We start from the raw sequence: 17,234 nt of genomic DNA, 5'->3' as shown, positions 1-17,234 counted from the left end.
CATTCTAATGAGACAAAATCCAGTGTAGTTGATATTGTTTTAAATACACTGAGCCAAGCAACGAGTATCTGTCAAACACAGACATATTTCTGAGTGTCACTTCTCTCCACAAGCCTTTACCCAGGTGCTTCTTTAGATTTTTGAAGGCAGTCACAGTGCAAGTATCATAGAAAAGGTTCAAATATACACAAGGCAGTCTCTCCTCTTAAAAAGTTAATATGTCTGTGTTTGAAGGCTCTCCCGGCCCAAGAATAAAATGAGCCTGAAAAAGTGAATTGACGTTCTATCAATCTTCATTGCAGTTATTCCAACCTCACTGACTTTGTCAAGTTATTATGCAAGCAAAATCTCCTGGAGTTGAATTTCTAGGAACCATACCCAAGTTCAGAAAGAGAAAGAAAATTTCATTGTCACTCCATAAAACGTGAAATTGGGCATTTTCACGTCATAGTAATGCAGTGATGTCAAAGAAATGTACAAAAAAGCACAATACACAAACGCATATTTGCTTTTCTTTTCCAATCTAATTCTCATTGGAATTTAAGGTCCCTAATAACTATCATAATGATGTTTAAAATAGTCTAAACAACCACCACATTTAATTTATTCGATTAAACGCCATGGGGTTTATTAAATTTTTGGGCATTTTAGATGTGGCATTTATTCAAGGGCAGCATTTATTCGAGGGTGGCGTTTATTTTGAAATCATTTTTTTGAAAATCACTGACCACCTTTAATCGTTTGTAAATATTATGTATTTAAAAGGCTTCAATGTCTCTCTTATTTTGTTGAGATAGAATCGTAAATGACTGGATGGTGTAAATTGCCAAGTTGTACTGAGTATTTTCTTATTATCCTCAAGTAAACGCAGCATTCTTCTGATGAGGTGCGGCATTTATTCGAGGACAGCATTTATTGGTAGTTTTGCTTCCATCTGTGTGTTGAATCGAGGGAGGCATTTATACGAGGGCGGCATTTAATTTAATAAATATCGCAAGTGTATAAGCGACCTAACTCCTCTAATAATATCCAATAAATATAATAATATTGTTATTACATGTAGGTTTTTTACAAATGACTTTGACTTAAATTTGAATAAACGCAACAGCATTGTCCATTGTAATTTGTTCACTAGTTTGAAACAAACAAGCAGTACAGTTTATTTCCTGTCCTCTAGACTGTGAGCAGTCTGTTGTTTTTCATCACCTTGGCATACACTGCAGTCTACAAACGAGCACATGTCCATTACTTCATCATAATAAGTCATAGTCGTCCCTCAGATCACTGTACTCCATCACATGCTTCCTTATTTTTGATGTATCCGTCCATGTCACAAAGTCCTCCATGTTTCTTGTAACAAGAAAAGCCGGGTCCATAATGACCTCTGGCCCAACTCTCACGTGACCTTGTTCAATATACTTCACTGCATCTTTTACAGCTTGTGCCATACGTAGACGAACCATCACTACTCCAAGACGACGCCGACAAAGTGCAGAGGCATTCAGCTTTTCGCATAAAGACAGGCTCTTTTTAGTTGAAATTAAGCCAAGAGAGTACAGCTTTTCCAAGAGCTGCTCAGTAGCTTCAATTCGGAATGGATCTTTCGGCTCAAGCTGTTTAATTTTGTTGGCAAGAGACCTCACCATACCACAAATTTTGTTGTATTTTGTATAGTCTTCCCTCTTCTGAATGTGATACTTTCGTAGAACTTTCACCTCACGGATATTACTGTCACTTTTCCATGATATGAAGTCGACCTTTTTGAGAAGTTTTTTCTCGTGAAACTTGAGTTTTCTCACCATCGTTCACAACACGAGGAGAGCCAGCTTAACAGTACTTCATGTAAGAAGAACCAAAATAACCTCTAGTTCCAGTCCTTGTGATCCGATGCAAAGCCAAGAAAGCATGCTATATCTTGTTGGTCTCGGGCTTGGAGATGCCAAGGATATCACAGTAAAAGGGCTTGAAATAGTAAAGAGAGCAGATTATGTCTTTCTAGAGGCATACACATCAATTTTATGTGTTGGACAAGAAGTTCTGGTATGTAAAGTTCATAAAAATGCTCTGTGGCTGACTTGAACATGACCAAAAGAACAATTGAAGCTTATGTTGAAGGACGCTTATTTTAATGGGCTATTGCATTTAAAATCCGAACCCTTACCTTTTCTTCTTCCCCCTAAGATTGGCTAAAATTGCATTCACCCCTGAAGACTTCCGTAAAATATGGGTTTACCCCTGAAGAATTGGGTCATGCCCCTGAAGAATATGGGTTTACCCCTGAAGAATTTTGCGAAAATTAAGGCTTTACCCCCAAAGAATTCCTTATATTTTTACTCTACTTCTAAAGAAATCCTCATGTGCCATCTTGCACCACAAAGCTTAACTTCTTGCTTCATCTCTGCCACATAAGCCACTTTCAATGGAGCTGACAAAGAGTGACACAAAAACTACTTATATCTTCTCCATTTCTTGTCCATAAAATGTACTTCTCTGAAAAACAAAGTCCTTCATATCGATCCAGCTCCTAAGATATATCCTAAATAATGGTTGGTTCTTACCTGTTGTTTTAGCACCATATGGCTTTAAATATCTGGGGGGTGCGCGACTAGTTGTAGACTAAAAAGGTCTTTTGCATTAGTTGATCAAGTGATCAACTTTCGGTAAATACGAAAACAGTTGGCTTTTGACAAATTTTATTTGCACAAGCTGAAAGAGCATATTAAAATTAGGTAACCTGTAAATTTTCAGCCATATTTCTCAAAAGTAGATTTGTATGAGAAAAACAACTTTTGCCACCCAGTCGCACTTAAATGGTTTTCCATACAACTCCTTGTAAATTCTTAAATTTTTAAACTGTTGTTAAATTTTTCTCTTATGCATTTAAGGGCTCAAATTGAATTAAAAGAAGATTTGAGCCCCATAATGCTTAAGGAAATATTTCACGAAAGTTTGAAAAATTTGAAATTTACAAGGATTTTTATGGAATACCATTCAAGCTTGAATCACTACTTTTGAGATAAACAGCTGGAAATTTACATGCTACCTAATTTTAACATGCTCTTTTAGCTCGTGCTAACAAAAATTTTCAAAAGTGAACTGTTTTCATGTTTATCAAAAGTTGATCATGTGACCAACTAATGCAAAAGGTGTTGGTAGAGGGGGGCTTGGGAAGGAGGGGGTTCCTTGGTCAGTTTTTAGTGGGTATTTGCCACTGGCCTCTTTGAACCACTAAATCTCATCAATTATATTCAGTTGTTTGGCCAATTATAGACCCCATCCTAGGCACTTTTGGAGAATTATGTGATTTTTGTGATTCCAACTTAGTCACCTCTGCCTTATAAAGCCTCAGCTGCGTCATCCTAAAATGAATTAACAAAATTTAATTATTTTTATCCCTGATTTTTCCTATCCCCCAATACTAAAGATATGCAACTTAGTTACTCTATTGAAAATTAAACCCATTATAGTCAATAGTTAAAAAAGGTAAAGACTCACATGAGCCAAAGGTCCAAACAGCCGGAGCTTATTCCAGCTTCCTTGGAATGAAGCATGCCTAGGAGTATTGCTCCTCTCCCCTGGATGGGATACTTGTCCATCACTGGGTTACCCCACAGCAGTATATTGCCGGTACCCATTTATTCACCTGGGTGAAGAGAGACAATTCCTTATCTAAGGAAACAGCGCAATGGGTGAGGCTTGAACCCCGGACCTCCAGATCCAGAGTTTGAAAGATGAACCACTTGGCCACACACACTTCCACATTATCAATCAATAGTCAATCTAACCATAAAAAAGGTGACCCCATCTAGTGCCAAATTCCCATTAGCCTATCACCAGGGAGCACCCCCCCCCCCCCCCCGCCATCCCTGGAAAATTACAAGACATGACTAAAACTTGGATCAGATTTGACAAAAGGTTATGAATAGGGTTTTCAGGTGTTGATCCAACCCATTTTGGGATACAGTACGAGTAAATACCTTTTGTACATCCCATTGAAATTAATATTATTTCATCACAGGAAGAATTTTATGGGCGCAAAATACAGTTAGCTGACCGGGAGACAGTGGAGCAAAATTCTGGTAAGGACTTGTACTATCCAATAACTTGTCATGTTTCGCTAGTTATTGTTTTCTATAATAGTGTGGACATTCGCTGGATAATGATATTTTTTTAGCAATATTCATTAATTCCATATCATGGATAATTATTATCATTCATTCATTCATCCATGTTAACTGGCAAGTCCATCTAATTCAGAAAAATGCCATGTTTATAACTGCGAGATGTTAGGATCCAAGATTTGTATACTAGGGAAAAAAATCACTTCCTTGAATCTATCCCTGCTAAAACTAAGGTAGAAATTTTTGAGCAATTCGATGTTGCTCTTGATGCTAAGATCAATGATAGTGATTATTGATTAGCTATTTGAACCATAGGTGAATGACCCAAACATAGCCTGTTCTCAAACATTTTTATAAAAACAAATTTGGTGAAGCATGCATGCTTCACTCATGCTCAAGAGCAAGCCTGGAACATGATAACAGGTGCAAGGCACGAGAAAAAGAAGAAACACACTGTCTATTTTCCCATTTCTAGATCTTATTCTGGAGCATGCTAATGATAAAGATGTAGCCTTCTTGGTTGTTGGAGATCCATTTGGGTGAGTATACACGTTTGACATCTTTCCATTGAAGTTACTTGTTTTCAGCACATGTACTTGGCAGGGGAATGATTTTCCTCCTTCATCAGAAGAAATCACTCTAGCTAACATGCATATTTATTCCCCTCATATCTGTAGTTTATTATCTTATCAGAATTTGCATCGCATGTGACTCCCACAAGGATCGCTAAGGCCTGTTTCAAACGTCGTGCTACTGCCGTGCTGAACTCAATTGATCAAATTAAATAAGACTTTAGCATGGCAGTAGCGCGACGTTTGAAACCAAGTCATGCTACTGCTGTGTAGCACGGCAAGGCTTGCTGTGCTAAACGGCAGTAGCTTGACTTGGTTTCAAACGTCGTGCTACCGCCGTGCCGAACTCAATTCATAAATTATAAATACATTAGAATACATATAAAAGTTTGCTAAACCGTTTCTTTGTTTATTGTGTTTTGTTTTCGGCAACAGCCGTTCTATTCGACTGAATTAAATTCGACATCTGAAACCAAGTCGTGCTAGTGTCGTGCTGCAGTCAAGCTACAGTCGAGCCAGCTTAGCACGGCAGTAGCAGGACGTTTGAAGCAGGCCTAAGTGAAGAGTGATCTTGCTTTGGCCATTTCTTTATATTGTTTTGGGCATCTGCAGTTGCCTAGCAACAAAGCAGTGAGTTAACTAAACCATGGTGAGTTTTAGCAGCTGTTTTAGAGGTCAAGAAGTGCTTTTAGTGATGAATCTCAAAGGCAGGAGAAAAAATTCTTTTTAAGAGAAAATGGAAGCAATTTGTACCATCAGCCTTTGTTTTGCAAGGTTCTGCAATTCACATATTTCTAGTTTTTATACCATGTTACTTTTGAACTGTTTCTTGTTAGCACAACTGTTGTGTTTTTTCATAGTGCCACAACACACACTGACCTTGTTCTGCGAGCACACCAATTAAGCATCCCATATCAAGTTATTCATAATGCTTCCATCATGAATGCTGTGGGATGCTGTGGACTTCAGGTAAGAGGACCAAGAGGTATTAGCACAAGCAAGACAATGTGAACTGATCACCCACCCCTCCTCTAAGTCAACATTAACACTTAACTCTCACTTAGAGCAAAATTGTGACTTAGGGAAGGGTAGGTGGTCAGTTACCCAGAAATCTTAATTGATCCAACAATGTGACATGAGAAAAAAAGAACCTTGTTAAGGGAACCATTTGTCAGAACTGCCGGCTGGGCTGGTCATTTTGAAATTTTAATCTGTTCTGAGAATTTCCCGTTACCTGTCTCTGCTGTGCACACCATTTTAGAAATTGATTGATCTGGCTGGACAGTCCTGATTAACAGTAGAATTCTCTTGACTGGAGTGTTCTAGCTAGGTAATTCTGAAAAAATAATGGTAAGCCCATTAATATTATGCACCTATCAAAGTAAACCCCGTGGGGGGGGAGTGCGGGCAAGGGGTGGGGATTTGACAAATTTTAAAATTTTTTGATCAAATTCCCCAGGGTGGGAAACGAAAGGTCAATCAAAAGTGTCAAAAAAGTCCCCACCCCGTGGGAAAAATCTAAACAAACAATACTATAATACTATATAAAACGAATAAAAGAACATTTCAAAAGTACGTTCTTACTACTTTTATTTAAGGTTAACGTAAGTTCCGTTAAATTACTTGCTGTAATGAAGTACTTTCTCTCTCCACTCCTCTCTCTCCATCTCTTATTTTGAACAACATTATCGCTCCAGGAAGATTGACCGTGTTATTATATTAATGAAATGTAAAATGCTTTATAACATCTGCTCAACATGTCAGAACAGGTCGGATCAGTGACCCGTAAAAAATCCTCTGACTTTCATGGTAAACAGGTAAAATTCGATTTCAATCGAGGTTTACAATCAGATGGCAACTTGAAGATAAAAACTTTCTCAAAATAGACATTATCTGTTTAGATGACAGTTTCAAGTATCGCATTATGGCCATTAAAACAAATGAAAACTTCATACTTTTCTCCAACAGCATAACTTTCAGAAAGCCTCGAGGGACAAACTTGGTTACCGCTTCTGAATTGATACCAGGCTTCTATCAGTCAAAGTCAAATGTCCCATCTCCGGGGTCGCTTCGCACGATCAAAAGCCCGACATGGGGATAGTCTCAGGCATCAAATCCCCCCCCCTTGCCCGCACTCCCCCCCCCACGGGATTTACATTGATAGGTGCATTAGGTGAACTGGTCTGTATTTACATTTCATACTTGAGATGTTGTAGGTACAGTCGACTCCCGATAATTCGAACCTTCAAGGGAAATAGAAAAAAGTTCGAGTTATCGGGAGTTCGAGTTTTCGAGTGTAAAATTATATAGAAAATGATCTGAAGGGAAATGAAAATTTCAATGCTGTGTTTTCCTGAGGAAATTTGGAATTTTGTTGAGTTTAAACTTGAATTGTATTCTGTTTCTTTGCTTTGAATGTTAGCTCTACAACTTTGGTGAGACAGTGTCCATAGTTCTGTGGACAGACACATGGAAACCAGACAGCTTCTATGATAAAATCGCAGCAAATAAGAAACAAGGCCTTCATACTCTCTGCTTATTAGGTAGGTCATTTATGCATCTCTCTATTAAAGGAAAAATTTGCCTTTCTTAAGAACTGCTTTGTAATTCAGTTTTCATAAGTTAGCCTTTTTTATTGCTATTTTTGTAAACCCCATATTTTTGCTACCAGCTGGCAGGCGTGGCCAAGGATTAAAACTCGGGAACAAATCCAGCTAGAGGTCAGGGTGGGACTTGAACTCAGAGCCTCTGGATTTACAAGTCCATAGCTCTAACCGCTCGGCCTTTCTGCATCCTTATTTAATACCAGTCCAATTTTGTCTTGCAGACATAAAGGTAAAGGAGCAATCCGTGGAAAATTTAATGAGGTAAATGTTATAGATTAGTTTGAACTTAAAGATTAGAAACAGTCACACAAGGATAAAAGGGAATTAGGAGGAGCCATAGGGTTGAGTTCCGTTACTAATTTGATTTTCAAACCTTCTTCCAGTGAGCCATCCTTCTGTATAAGCACCTTAAGCAGAGCTGCATAATTATAAGAGGATCCCCTCTACCTTTCCGCGAAGCGTGGTTGGGGCTATTTTTATTTCTCGTGAAATGTGATTTAAGTTATTTGTCATTCTCGAAATTGCGTGCTTGGGAAAGCGGTTTCGGAATAGCCCGCGTTCAATATATTAAAATTCTAACACGACTCTGAGGCTTTAGGGTCAAAATTGCCAATTTTTCACGGCCCTCCATTGTCTTGCAATTCTCAGGACAGACTAGAGTACAAAGAAAACCAAACCAAATGTAGAAAAATGACCAGAAAGCCTCGGATTCATGTTAGAATTTTAATATATCGAACGTGGGTTATTAAGCATCAAGATTCGTGAACTATACCGTTTGGCGTGAACTGATTTTTTTGCAATTTGGCTGAATTTTAAGCCGATTATATTCTTGGCGAATTTCTTTAGGCAAAGAGATTCTCTCAAGAAATTGTAGCGTGTAAATTGACCGTTTCTTCGGGCAAACAAATTGTAGTGTGTAAACCTGCCTTACAGCATTTGGGTGGGTTGATGAACGTATTGCCCATACCCCACTATAAGGGGGCGGGGACCGTTTGGCAGGAGGCTCTTTTACTCGCCTCCCTTCTCCCACCACCATAAACCCCAACGCCCCCTCTTCCCCCCCCAACCTCCCCCTCGGTACCTATAAAATCAAGATGACCTCCCGTGACGGTAAGCACTCGTTCTCAACGATCTTACGGAAAATTAGGGGACTGTGAACAGTGAAAAATGTGATTGTAATAAAGATTTTTTTATAAACATTTTCAGAGGCAAAAAAGTATATGAGCCACCACGGTATATGAGCGTGAATGAGGCTGTAAAACAGTTACTGGAAATTCCCAAGACCAGGGATTTAAAGGGGGAAGAACCAGGTACGCGTAAAGCTAGCAACCTACAGGCAAAAAAATTGGGTTATCGGCAGTTAGACTTAAAGTAGTCTTATAAAACTCATGTAAATGGTGTTGAATTCATTTTTTCCGGGTACCTCAATTTTCCACCTCTCTTTAAAAAAATCAGCATTTCTTAATTGGTAGGCAAGAGCTACTTTGTACATATGCTACCACTAAAATAATATTTATTATTTTATAAATATTTATTTAGTACAAGTGATATAGTGTACTCTGTCTCTCTCTCTCCCTCTCCCCCTTAATTTAGAGTTGGTCCCTGCCTTTCTTTACTCCTTTTAGTTGACTCTCTATGAGACGGGCATTTCTTTAACACATACTCTGTCTTAGGGAGAACTAAATGCGGAAAGGACTTTAAAATCCAACGACGCGGACGGCAACGGGAACGTCAAAAAAACAATAGGTTTAACAAGCGAAACAACAACTTCGCACGTGCATCATACTTTTTTGTACATTTCTGTACCTTTTTTGCTCGACTACGACGTGAAATTGCCTTATTTCGCATTTTATGGAGGACGTAAACGAACAACGACGAAATATTATTTCTCTTTCTGAGCCTGGATATGGTCGGTTGAAGTTCAGCTTCAGAAGGTTTCGCTTACATTTGACTAAGTAAATGGGAAGGAATAATCGCTATAAAGACTGAAAAAATGCAAATTCACTTTTTAAGCAACGTTTCTCGTTGCCGTCGCGTCGTTGCATCTTGAAAGTCCCTAATAAGGCCTAGGTAAGTTCTTTGTCATAATTCCACGTTGTTTTTGGTAGTTTACACAGGTTCATCAGTTGCGGTGGGCCTGGCACGAGTTGGATCAACCAATCAAAGGATAGTATGCGGCACTATGGAGGAACTGTTATCACATGACCTTGGTCCACCGTTACACTCGCTTGTTATTCCAGGACACTTGCACTTTTTAGAAAAAGACATGCTTAGAATGTTCGCTCTTAATCCCAGCGTACTGGATGAAAGATGACATACAAAGAACCTTACGAGGAGGCTCTGTTTATGGAGCTGTAGCAGATCCAATTCTTAAGTAATTACTGGAGTCATGTGGAAAAAGAAATTTTACACAAATGCGAAATAAAAAGAATATTATAAAGTCAAGATTTAGCAGGAAACATTCTACTCTAATTAATTTAATCTTCGAAAAATGAAAAAAAGAGAATGGGAATAAATCAGCCACGCTCACGACTTGTGTGACGAAAGAGGCAGGAGTCCATAACCCGGAGCGAGCACGGCTTGTCACGGCGTTTTCACATCACTTCATGTTGTTAAGAACGGTTTGGGGGCGAATTTTGGATATCTTTTAAATTCCACAAACCAGTCAGCAAAACCTACAGACCTAAGAATGATATTTTTGCCTTTTAATAAAGTTTAATTTTCCTTTGTGATATCTTTTACTTCGAATGCTCTCACAGACACGGTGTAGATTCTATTTTCGCGGTAAAAAGTGCCCTAAAATGTGTCTAAAAATAAACTGGTGCGTAACTAGCCTAGTATGGGAGTTGCTCGCTCCGGGTTATGGGCTCCTGACAGAGGCCAATTTACCTTTTCAACCAATCGGCTGATTTTCTCGGGCGCTTCTCACCAGCTTCCTATTGCTTTCTGCTTTGACATTGGCCTTGGTCCACACAATCATCGAGTGAAAACAATATCCCAGTAAAGCGTGTAACGGTTAGGTTAGTAATTCTGCAAAACGTCAATCTGGCAAAAAATGGTAATCAGGCTCTCTTTGACTCACCTTTGTTACTATGCACAATCTTCGCGTCAGCAATCAGTGAACTGGAACCGGGACAAAAAGTACATGTCCACAAGAAACCGGACATGTTTTAAACAGCATATTTTTATCCGGATTCTTGTAGACGTAGTCTGCCACGCATCCCTTTTTTAGTGTCATCAAGCAACGCTCCTCCCCACGAAGAAGCGTTGCGTGATGACACTTAAAACGACTGTGTAGCAAACTAGTGTCGTCGGGGCCTTAAACCACTCTGGAGACCGATTTCAAAACAGTGCGGTTTCGGTGACCGGGTTCAGTGTAGCTTGCGTAGCTGACGGTATTGTGTAGTAGTCGAGTGAGATTTTGCGGCGAGGCCGTCACGAGAGGCGTAAGCCGCGAGAAATGCCTCGTCCCCACTCCCTTTTTTTGGATCACGGATCCGCCCCCAAATACGGCCAGCTATGCTGGCTAGATTCACCATGGGTTGGAAAATTTGGTAACCTATGCATCCGAGAAATTTTGGTAGTCACGTGATCGTACCCCCGACCGACCGACCATCCATCCGCACCACAGGCATACCAATATAAAATAACTCAATCGACATGTATGGCAACCCAAATGCAACTCAAGGGTTTATTTGGAATAAAATCGCATGGCCGCCCGGACTTTTAGAAAGAAAAAATAGCAACAACGATGTTATTTGTTATGTTTACATATACTATTTTCCTAGAAAGATGACCTCGCTGATCGAACAGCTGAATGCTGCGTGATAAGCCTTTTAATTATCTTTATTGAAGGTACAAAACCCTTGGATGATAGTACAGTCCGGTTAGTTTAAGATTAAGTCTAGACACCAATTTCCTACTATTTTGGCAACAGAGTTTTACTGAATACTGTTTTTGATCAAGTAATGTACAAATGAGCGATGTTTGAGTGAATCACGCACCTCCGCAGATCAATAACCGCTCTCTTTCTGTTGGAAACGGTTGTTGGGTTATTTTGATGATGCCAATGTTTTGTTTTATTTCTTTTAGAATTCTATTGCACAAAAATGTCTCCATTAATACGGACACTCTGTATAGGCAGGAGCCCATATGGGCCCCTGGTATAGGGTGATCTAGGTATAAGCAAAAGAGAATGATGGAAGAGAGCGAATCCTTCTACCACTAGCCACCCACTCAGGCGTTTTTAGGGGAGCTCGTATTTCTTCCCGCCCCTTGTGGGGAGGGCCGAAATACGAGCTCCCCTAAAAAACGCCTGCGTGGCAGGCTATTCTGCCCCATGATAATTACTGTATTTCAAATCTATTATTAGTTCGCACTCAAGCTACCCTGGGTACCAGAGGTTTTTTCTCGCGTGCGACGGAAAATCGGAAACCGCGCATGAAAAGCCTTAGCCTCCCACGCAGGCGTTTTTAGGGGAGCTTGTGGGGAGGGATGAAAAACGAGCTCCCCTAAAAACGCCTGCGTGGGAGGCTAGAAAAGCCTCTGGCGCCCAGGGTACGCTCAAGCTGCCTTTTGTGGCTGTTTTGATATTCCCGTGAGGTCCCGGTGTACTTTAAAGTGAACGCGAAGACACTACGCTGCCAAACATTAAAGCAAACTGTTGTGTCAAAGTTTTTTTCAAGTACTTGATGTGTTTTTTGATCAGTGCATTTCGCTCGTTATTCCCTTATTCTCTCATGGTGCGAAAGAAATTTCCTCGCTAACTCGAGACTACCCGAGATACATTCTTACAAATCAATTAATTTATTGAAAGATTTTTGCAAGTCATTGTTTGATCAATACCCAGACGTTAATGTTTCCCTTGTTCCAGGAACCCATGAGTACTAACACCTAAATTTGTTCTTTTGATTATAAGTTGACCTGGCAAAGCAACGAGCAGCTTCTCCGTCGCACTCACAAACTCGACGCCCACAATTGTCGTTTGATGAAGCTAAGAAATAAAACACAACCAAAAATTAGTATTTCTTATATGACAAACTTACCCTTGTCTAGTTAAACCTATTTACACAAATTCACTGAGAAGAAAGATCATTACTCTGACTCCTGTAGTAGTGTAAATCCCGGGGCGGGGGAGAGGGCACTCCCTTATTTGGCCTAGACGGGTATGTGTCGGTGAACAGGGTATGGTTTTCAGGGTCTTGAGGCTTGAACAGGGTATACAGTGTTGCTGTTTATTAGTGTCTTGAATAGCCGGAAGCCTCAAAAAGAGCGTGAGGATTGGTGATGCAAGGCCTACATGAGTAGTACCACAATGTTTGCTTGTTTTTAAACCTAATTACAAGAAATTCTTAATTCACTGGGCGATATAAAATGAATCAGGGTCACGAAACAGGGTAGCGAAATCATCATAAACGATTTTGTCAGGATCTGGGTTTAAGGGGAGAGTCTGGTTAAAATTTAGGGGAAATAATGTTGATTTGGGAAGGAAATACATGAGGGTAGAATAGCTATACACATAAACCAGTTAGTCCGCTAATGGGATCAGAGGCACCTTGTTGTGGTGGTGGAATCTGGTAATTGTCGACTAATTATTCACTTCATATTTCAATTTTTAACAGCCCCCAAATCCAATAATTTTCTTTTTCACCAAATTTCAAACATCTCTCTCCCCCCCCCCCCCCCCTAGTTTTTACACGTTAAAAACATTCGAAAAATCATCCAAAAATTCACAAATAATTATTGGGCTATTTTGAAAAAATGGCTCATATGTCAGTGGTGTAAGCGCACATGTATGTATCTTTGTGGGTTTGTGGCTTTGTCTGATTGGATGTGTGTTACAGGGGCCAATAAGGTTGAAGGTACTATGAGGCACTATGCTAGGAACCAATGAGATTTGGGCTTCTAAACATGACAATTGCTGCGCTTACGGTCAAACAAGGGCACTTTGAGACCGCCATATTGATTCTTCACAATTTTGTCGTCTTTTATCACAGCTAAAGGTGTTTAGAAGCAAAACATTTTAATATCTTTATGATTCAACCTTCGAGGACAGTGATGCAGCTGTTCAAGGGTTCATATCAGTTTAGTGTGGCTGCTGATTCAAGACATTTATAACCTTATTCGGCTATCGCGAACGGCACAACGTAGGTGAATTGTCGGTTTCACCTGCTTCAAAGAGAAGTATTAAAAATCATATTTTTCAAAGGTCTGCAAATGAAATATTAATAATTGGTATTTAGCTGGTGACTTTAACTTGGAATTATGTGTGAACTGATTTTTTAAAGCTGTACCAAGTAAATTAATTCCGTAAACACGCTTTGTAATTATTCGGTATTCCATGAGCCACATTTTCTTAAACGTCTCCAAGAAACCTTCGAGTTTTCCTTCTAATCAACGTTTGGTGAGTTGTTATTTATTGTACTTTATCAATTTGTTTAACTTGCACCAGACAAAGGAAAGTGAATATATAGAATGAGGAACGACTCAGCTGAGCGTTTCGCGTTCTCATTCATGTACAGCAATACCCAGTTTCGTACAAAAATAAAAACAGTCTATATTTTGGATGAAAAAGGTCGATTCATCATTCTTGGTTACACTGAAGCATTCAAAATAGCTCATGCACGTTAAACGTGCCTATGTTTGAACTAGGGACTGTAACTAAATTGAGTCGCTTTTTGATTGGAAGAAATCTGACTAGATATTTAAGAAAAAGGGTGGAAATCAACGAAAAATAATGCTTTTAACCAGACTGCCCCCTTAAATGACTCGGCGACACCCCACTACCCAAACATCCCTGGAGTACCTCCCCCTGGGGATTGTTAATGAGAAACACTGGCAATTTTCCCTAGCTTTTCCTTAAGGGAAGAATTTAAAACCGGCAGTTCATATCAATCCGCGAGGCTTCAATCTGCGCTTACCATGTGCGTTTTACTGCAGTTCAATGACAGTGAAAATTTTAAACTAAGAAAGCTATATATCATATGCTACTCTTCCTTGAAAATATATGCTACAGCCAAAGCTTACCACAGCCAGTGCACCCAGATCGTCGATACCACTTCCATAAGGGACTAAAGAAACAGATTCCTTCTCTGTTTATTTGTTCATAACAGTCATCATGAGTTTTGCAGCATCTAAAACATAGGAATAATAAGATTTGCAAGCAAACTAGGTACAATCAGATTAAAAACTTAAAATTTGGTCTATAAAAATAATCCTATAAACCCTAGAAATGTTTCCTACATGTAACAGCAATTAATCCGATTTTGGCACGTCGAAGTCAAGACGTGACTAGACTGTAACCTCAAGGGGATTATAGAAAAAGTCGTTGCTATTTTTATTAAAGAGACAGGCTTGTCATTAAGAGGCGGGGTAGGGGATTTCCCCCAGCTACTTAGCCTCCCCGCAGACGTCCTTTGGGGTTCGTTTGTCACGCATTCATTTCTCCCCCACGGACCGTACGTGAATGCGTGACAAACGAACCCCAAAGGACGTCTGCGGGGAGGCTACCAGCTACTAAGAACGTGGCCCCCAGCTACAGAAAAAAAAGAAAAATAGAACCAAAAGAAATCCCCAGCTGTTTGATTCCCCGCCTACTTGTTGTATTTACCCGGTAACTTTAAATCAGCCTTGGGAGAATAAACCTTGAACTTGAACGATAACCACGACATTGCTTAAACTCGCACTTATACCCGTCTGCTATCAAGTTTTTACTAAGCTGCTCCGTGCGCAAATCCTTCGATCTTTCACCGAGTTTGAAGACAAAATTTATGATTTACTTGTTTGACGAGAGGAAAGATCCCTTTACCAGACATGGCTCCTCACCCAGCTAAAAATGAAACCCTTGAATTTACCTCTAGGTTACTTTAAATCGGCAAATTTGTCATATTATTATCAATGGAAGGGCCGGGTAGAATGTGATGGAATAGGGGTGAGGAACAGGTATGAGGGAAGAGCAGGCGATTACTGGAAAGTGTAAACCTCCCTGTTCGATACCCTGACCTCCACTGCTCACCCCATATCCCCTGCTCTGACATCTCGACGCTCTGTACCTGTCTGTATCGTCCACAGCGATACCACTTCCTCCCAAACCACAATAACAGCCGTATGGCAGGTACGCCCAAAAGCTGCGGCCTGTGGCACAGCTTATCATTTTTCTAAATTGAAACACCACGTTTCTCTTCTTTCTCTTGACATTTTGAGCTGAAGTATTTAAAGAATAATAACATTAATAACACCTTACCAGGATGACGATACTCAGAAAATGTTTTACGGAGGAAAGCCTTTATCGAGAGAAATTTGTTAGAAATACTCCGCCCTTGTTTTGCTGCTTATAGGACTATACCTCTCGGCCATTTGGCGCTTCTATTGTTCTTTATTGCGTATATGGAAGAGTACGTTATTGAACTGCGGTTTTTAGCTATCGGGGAGACTGTTTTTGGTTAAACTTCCGTTTGACGCAAAGAAATTTGAACAAGGCCACCTCGGCTATGGATCTTTGGAGTTTAAAAGAACATATTCTAGACTGTTTTTTAGTACTCTAAAAACAAAGACAACATTTAACTTGGTGTACCTACTTTCGTCATGATTGAAAGAGCCTCCAAAACAAAATGATCCAGTCAAAAAAGTAAGCAGCAAAATAATCTTGACTTCTTGAGAGAGCAACATTGCTTGTGTGGTTGCCCTAACTTCATTGGGTTCGTCCAAGATTCAAGATACGTTTTCCTCCTTGAGGAATTGAATTTGCGGGCTTTTTGAAGCAGTGATTAATCGAACTGAAACTCACACTAGCGTTTTGACATTTTAGTGGGATCTGATGGCAGCTCGTGTTTACTTCCGATCGTCTTAGCAATGGGGGAAAAAAAACTACCCGCAATTTTTTTCTTTGGCGTCCTTGCTGATGCAACTGATATCACAGATATTTTGATCTTGAAAGTTACGTAACAGGTCAACACGCGCGGACGTTAGTTTAGTTGTATGAAATGTACTACGGCTGTCTGTCTCTCACTTACTAAAAACGCACGAAGGATCGGAAAGTTTTAGGTGGTTTTTTTGCTAAAGGATGTCTGGTATGTCGACTTTTGGACACTTAGATAAAATAGTTCCGCTGTTGAAAGCCAAAACTGAAGAAACTCATTTGTTCTTTTGTTAGAAACTTCAATTCCAAAACTCTCTATTCCTCTCAGAAAGATATAGTATCTTTAAAGCAACCTCCTGGCGCCTATATGTCTTAAAGCTTTAATTTGCTTGTTATATTTGTGACAAAGTTTGTATTTTTTTCAAGTTTTTGTATTTCAGATAACTCATTAGTTTATAAAACTATATAAATATTGTTTGTTTTATTCGCAGATCTTTTATATTTTTTTTATATAATTATGTATTACTAGTTTAACACATCCCTCTGCAACAGACCCAGTGAAACCTTACCCAGTGATAATTTAGCTTTCTCGGTATCTGGCAAATAGTTTGTTTGTATGTAGTTTCATTTCCGTGGTCTAAAATTATGTCAGTTTCGAAATCGGCTTAAAATAAAGCTCGTCACGGTCTTTTATATGTGAAAATTAAGAAGCAAGAAATCATCGCCACAATTACGTATGATGAAGCACCCTTCAGAAGACAGTCAGCTTGGCAGTTTAACAAGAATAGTAACCAAAAAGTTGAGGAGAAGTTGTTCCTTTTTTCCTTGCATGTGAACTTTGAAACCCTACAGACTTAGCTCTCCACTTTTTTGCTTCCTGCTCCACTCAGGCGGAAAACAATTCGAAACAATCGGGGCTAAAATCCGCTAAAATGTAATACGATTTCTTTTAACTTAATTTTTTATATCAAAATTCGTCCAATACTTTCAGTTTAGAAATGACTGACTGACTGACTAAATGTATGAATGAATGAATGAACGAATGAGCGAACGAACGAATAAACAAACGAACGAACGG

General features: G+C 39.5%; 3 protein-coding genes across 3 annotated transcripts; 1 reads left to right on the top strand and 2 right to left on the bottom strand.

Moving 5' to 3' along the window:
- Positions 1 to 613: 613 nt before the first annotated feature.
- LOC140921621 (U3 small nucleolar ribonucleoprotein protein IMP3-like) lies at positions 614 to 1,819 on the bottom strand. The gene has a single exon (XM_073371629.1). It carries the CDS (start codon positions 1,800 to 1,802, stop codon positions 1,254 to 1,256), a length of 549 nt encoding a protein of 182 aa, XP_073227730.1. The 5' UTR covers positions 1,803 to 1,819; the 3' UTR covers positions 614 to 1,253.
- Positions 1,820 to 1,871: 52 nt separating this feature from the next.
- LOC140921620 (diphthine methyl ester synthase-like) lies at positions 1,872 to 9,740 on the top strand. Its single transcript, XM_073371628.1, has 8 exons — positions 1,872 to 2,040; positions 4,019 to 4,079; positions 4,597 to 4,660; positions 5,554 to 5,662; positions 7,116 to 7,236; positions 7,521 to 7,560; positions 8,506 to 8,609; positions 9,408 to 9,740. Exons 1-8 carry the CDS (start codon positions 1,888 to 1,890, stop codon positions 9,611 to 9,613), a joined length of 858 nt encoding a protein of 285 aa, XP_073227729.1. The 5' UTR covers positions 1,872 to 1,887; the 3' UTR covers positions 9,614 to 9,740.
- A 2,270-nt stretch (positions 9,741 to 12,010) lies between these two features.
- Positions 12,011 to 16,032, bottom strand: LOC140921850 (acidic phospholipase A2 DE-II-like). The gene is made up of 4 exons (XM_073371849.1): positions 15,876 to 16,032; positions 15,351 to 15,501; positions 14,326 to 14,432; positions 12,011 to 12,292 (listed from the first exon to the last, which is right to left on the bottom strand). Exons 1-4 carry the CDS (start codon positions 15,964 to 15,966, stop codon positions 12,186 to 12,188), a joined length of 456 nt encoding a protein of 151 aa, XP_073227950.1. The 5' UTR covers positions 15,967 to 16,032; the 3' UTR covers positions 12,011 to 12,185.
- Between the last annotated feature and the right edge of the window lie 1,202 nt (positions 16,033 to 17,234).

This window comes from Porites lutea, chromosome 12 (genome assembly GCF_958299795.1).
Source record: "Porites lutea chromosome 12, jaPorLute2.1, whole genome shotgun sequence".
Classification (NCBI taxonomy): domain Eukaryota; kingdom Metazoa; phylum Cnidaria; class Anthozoa; order Scleractinia; family Poritidae; genus Porites; species Porites lutea.
Note: the sequence above shows the minus strand (reverse complement) of the source record. Positions and strands in the feature narration are given on the sequence as shown.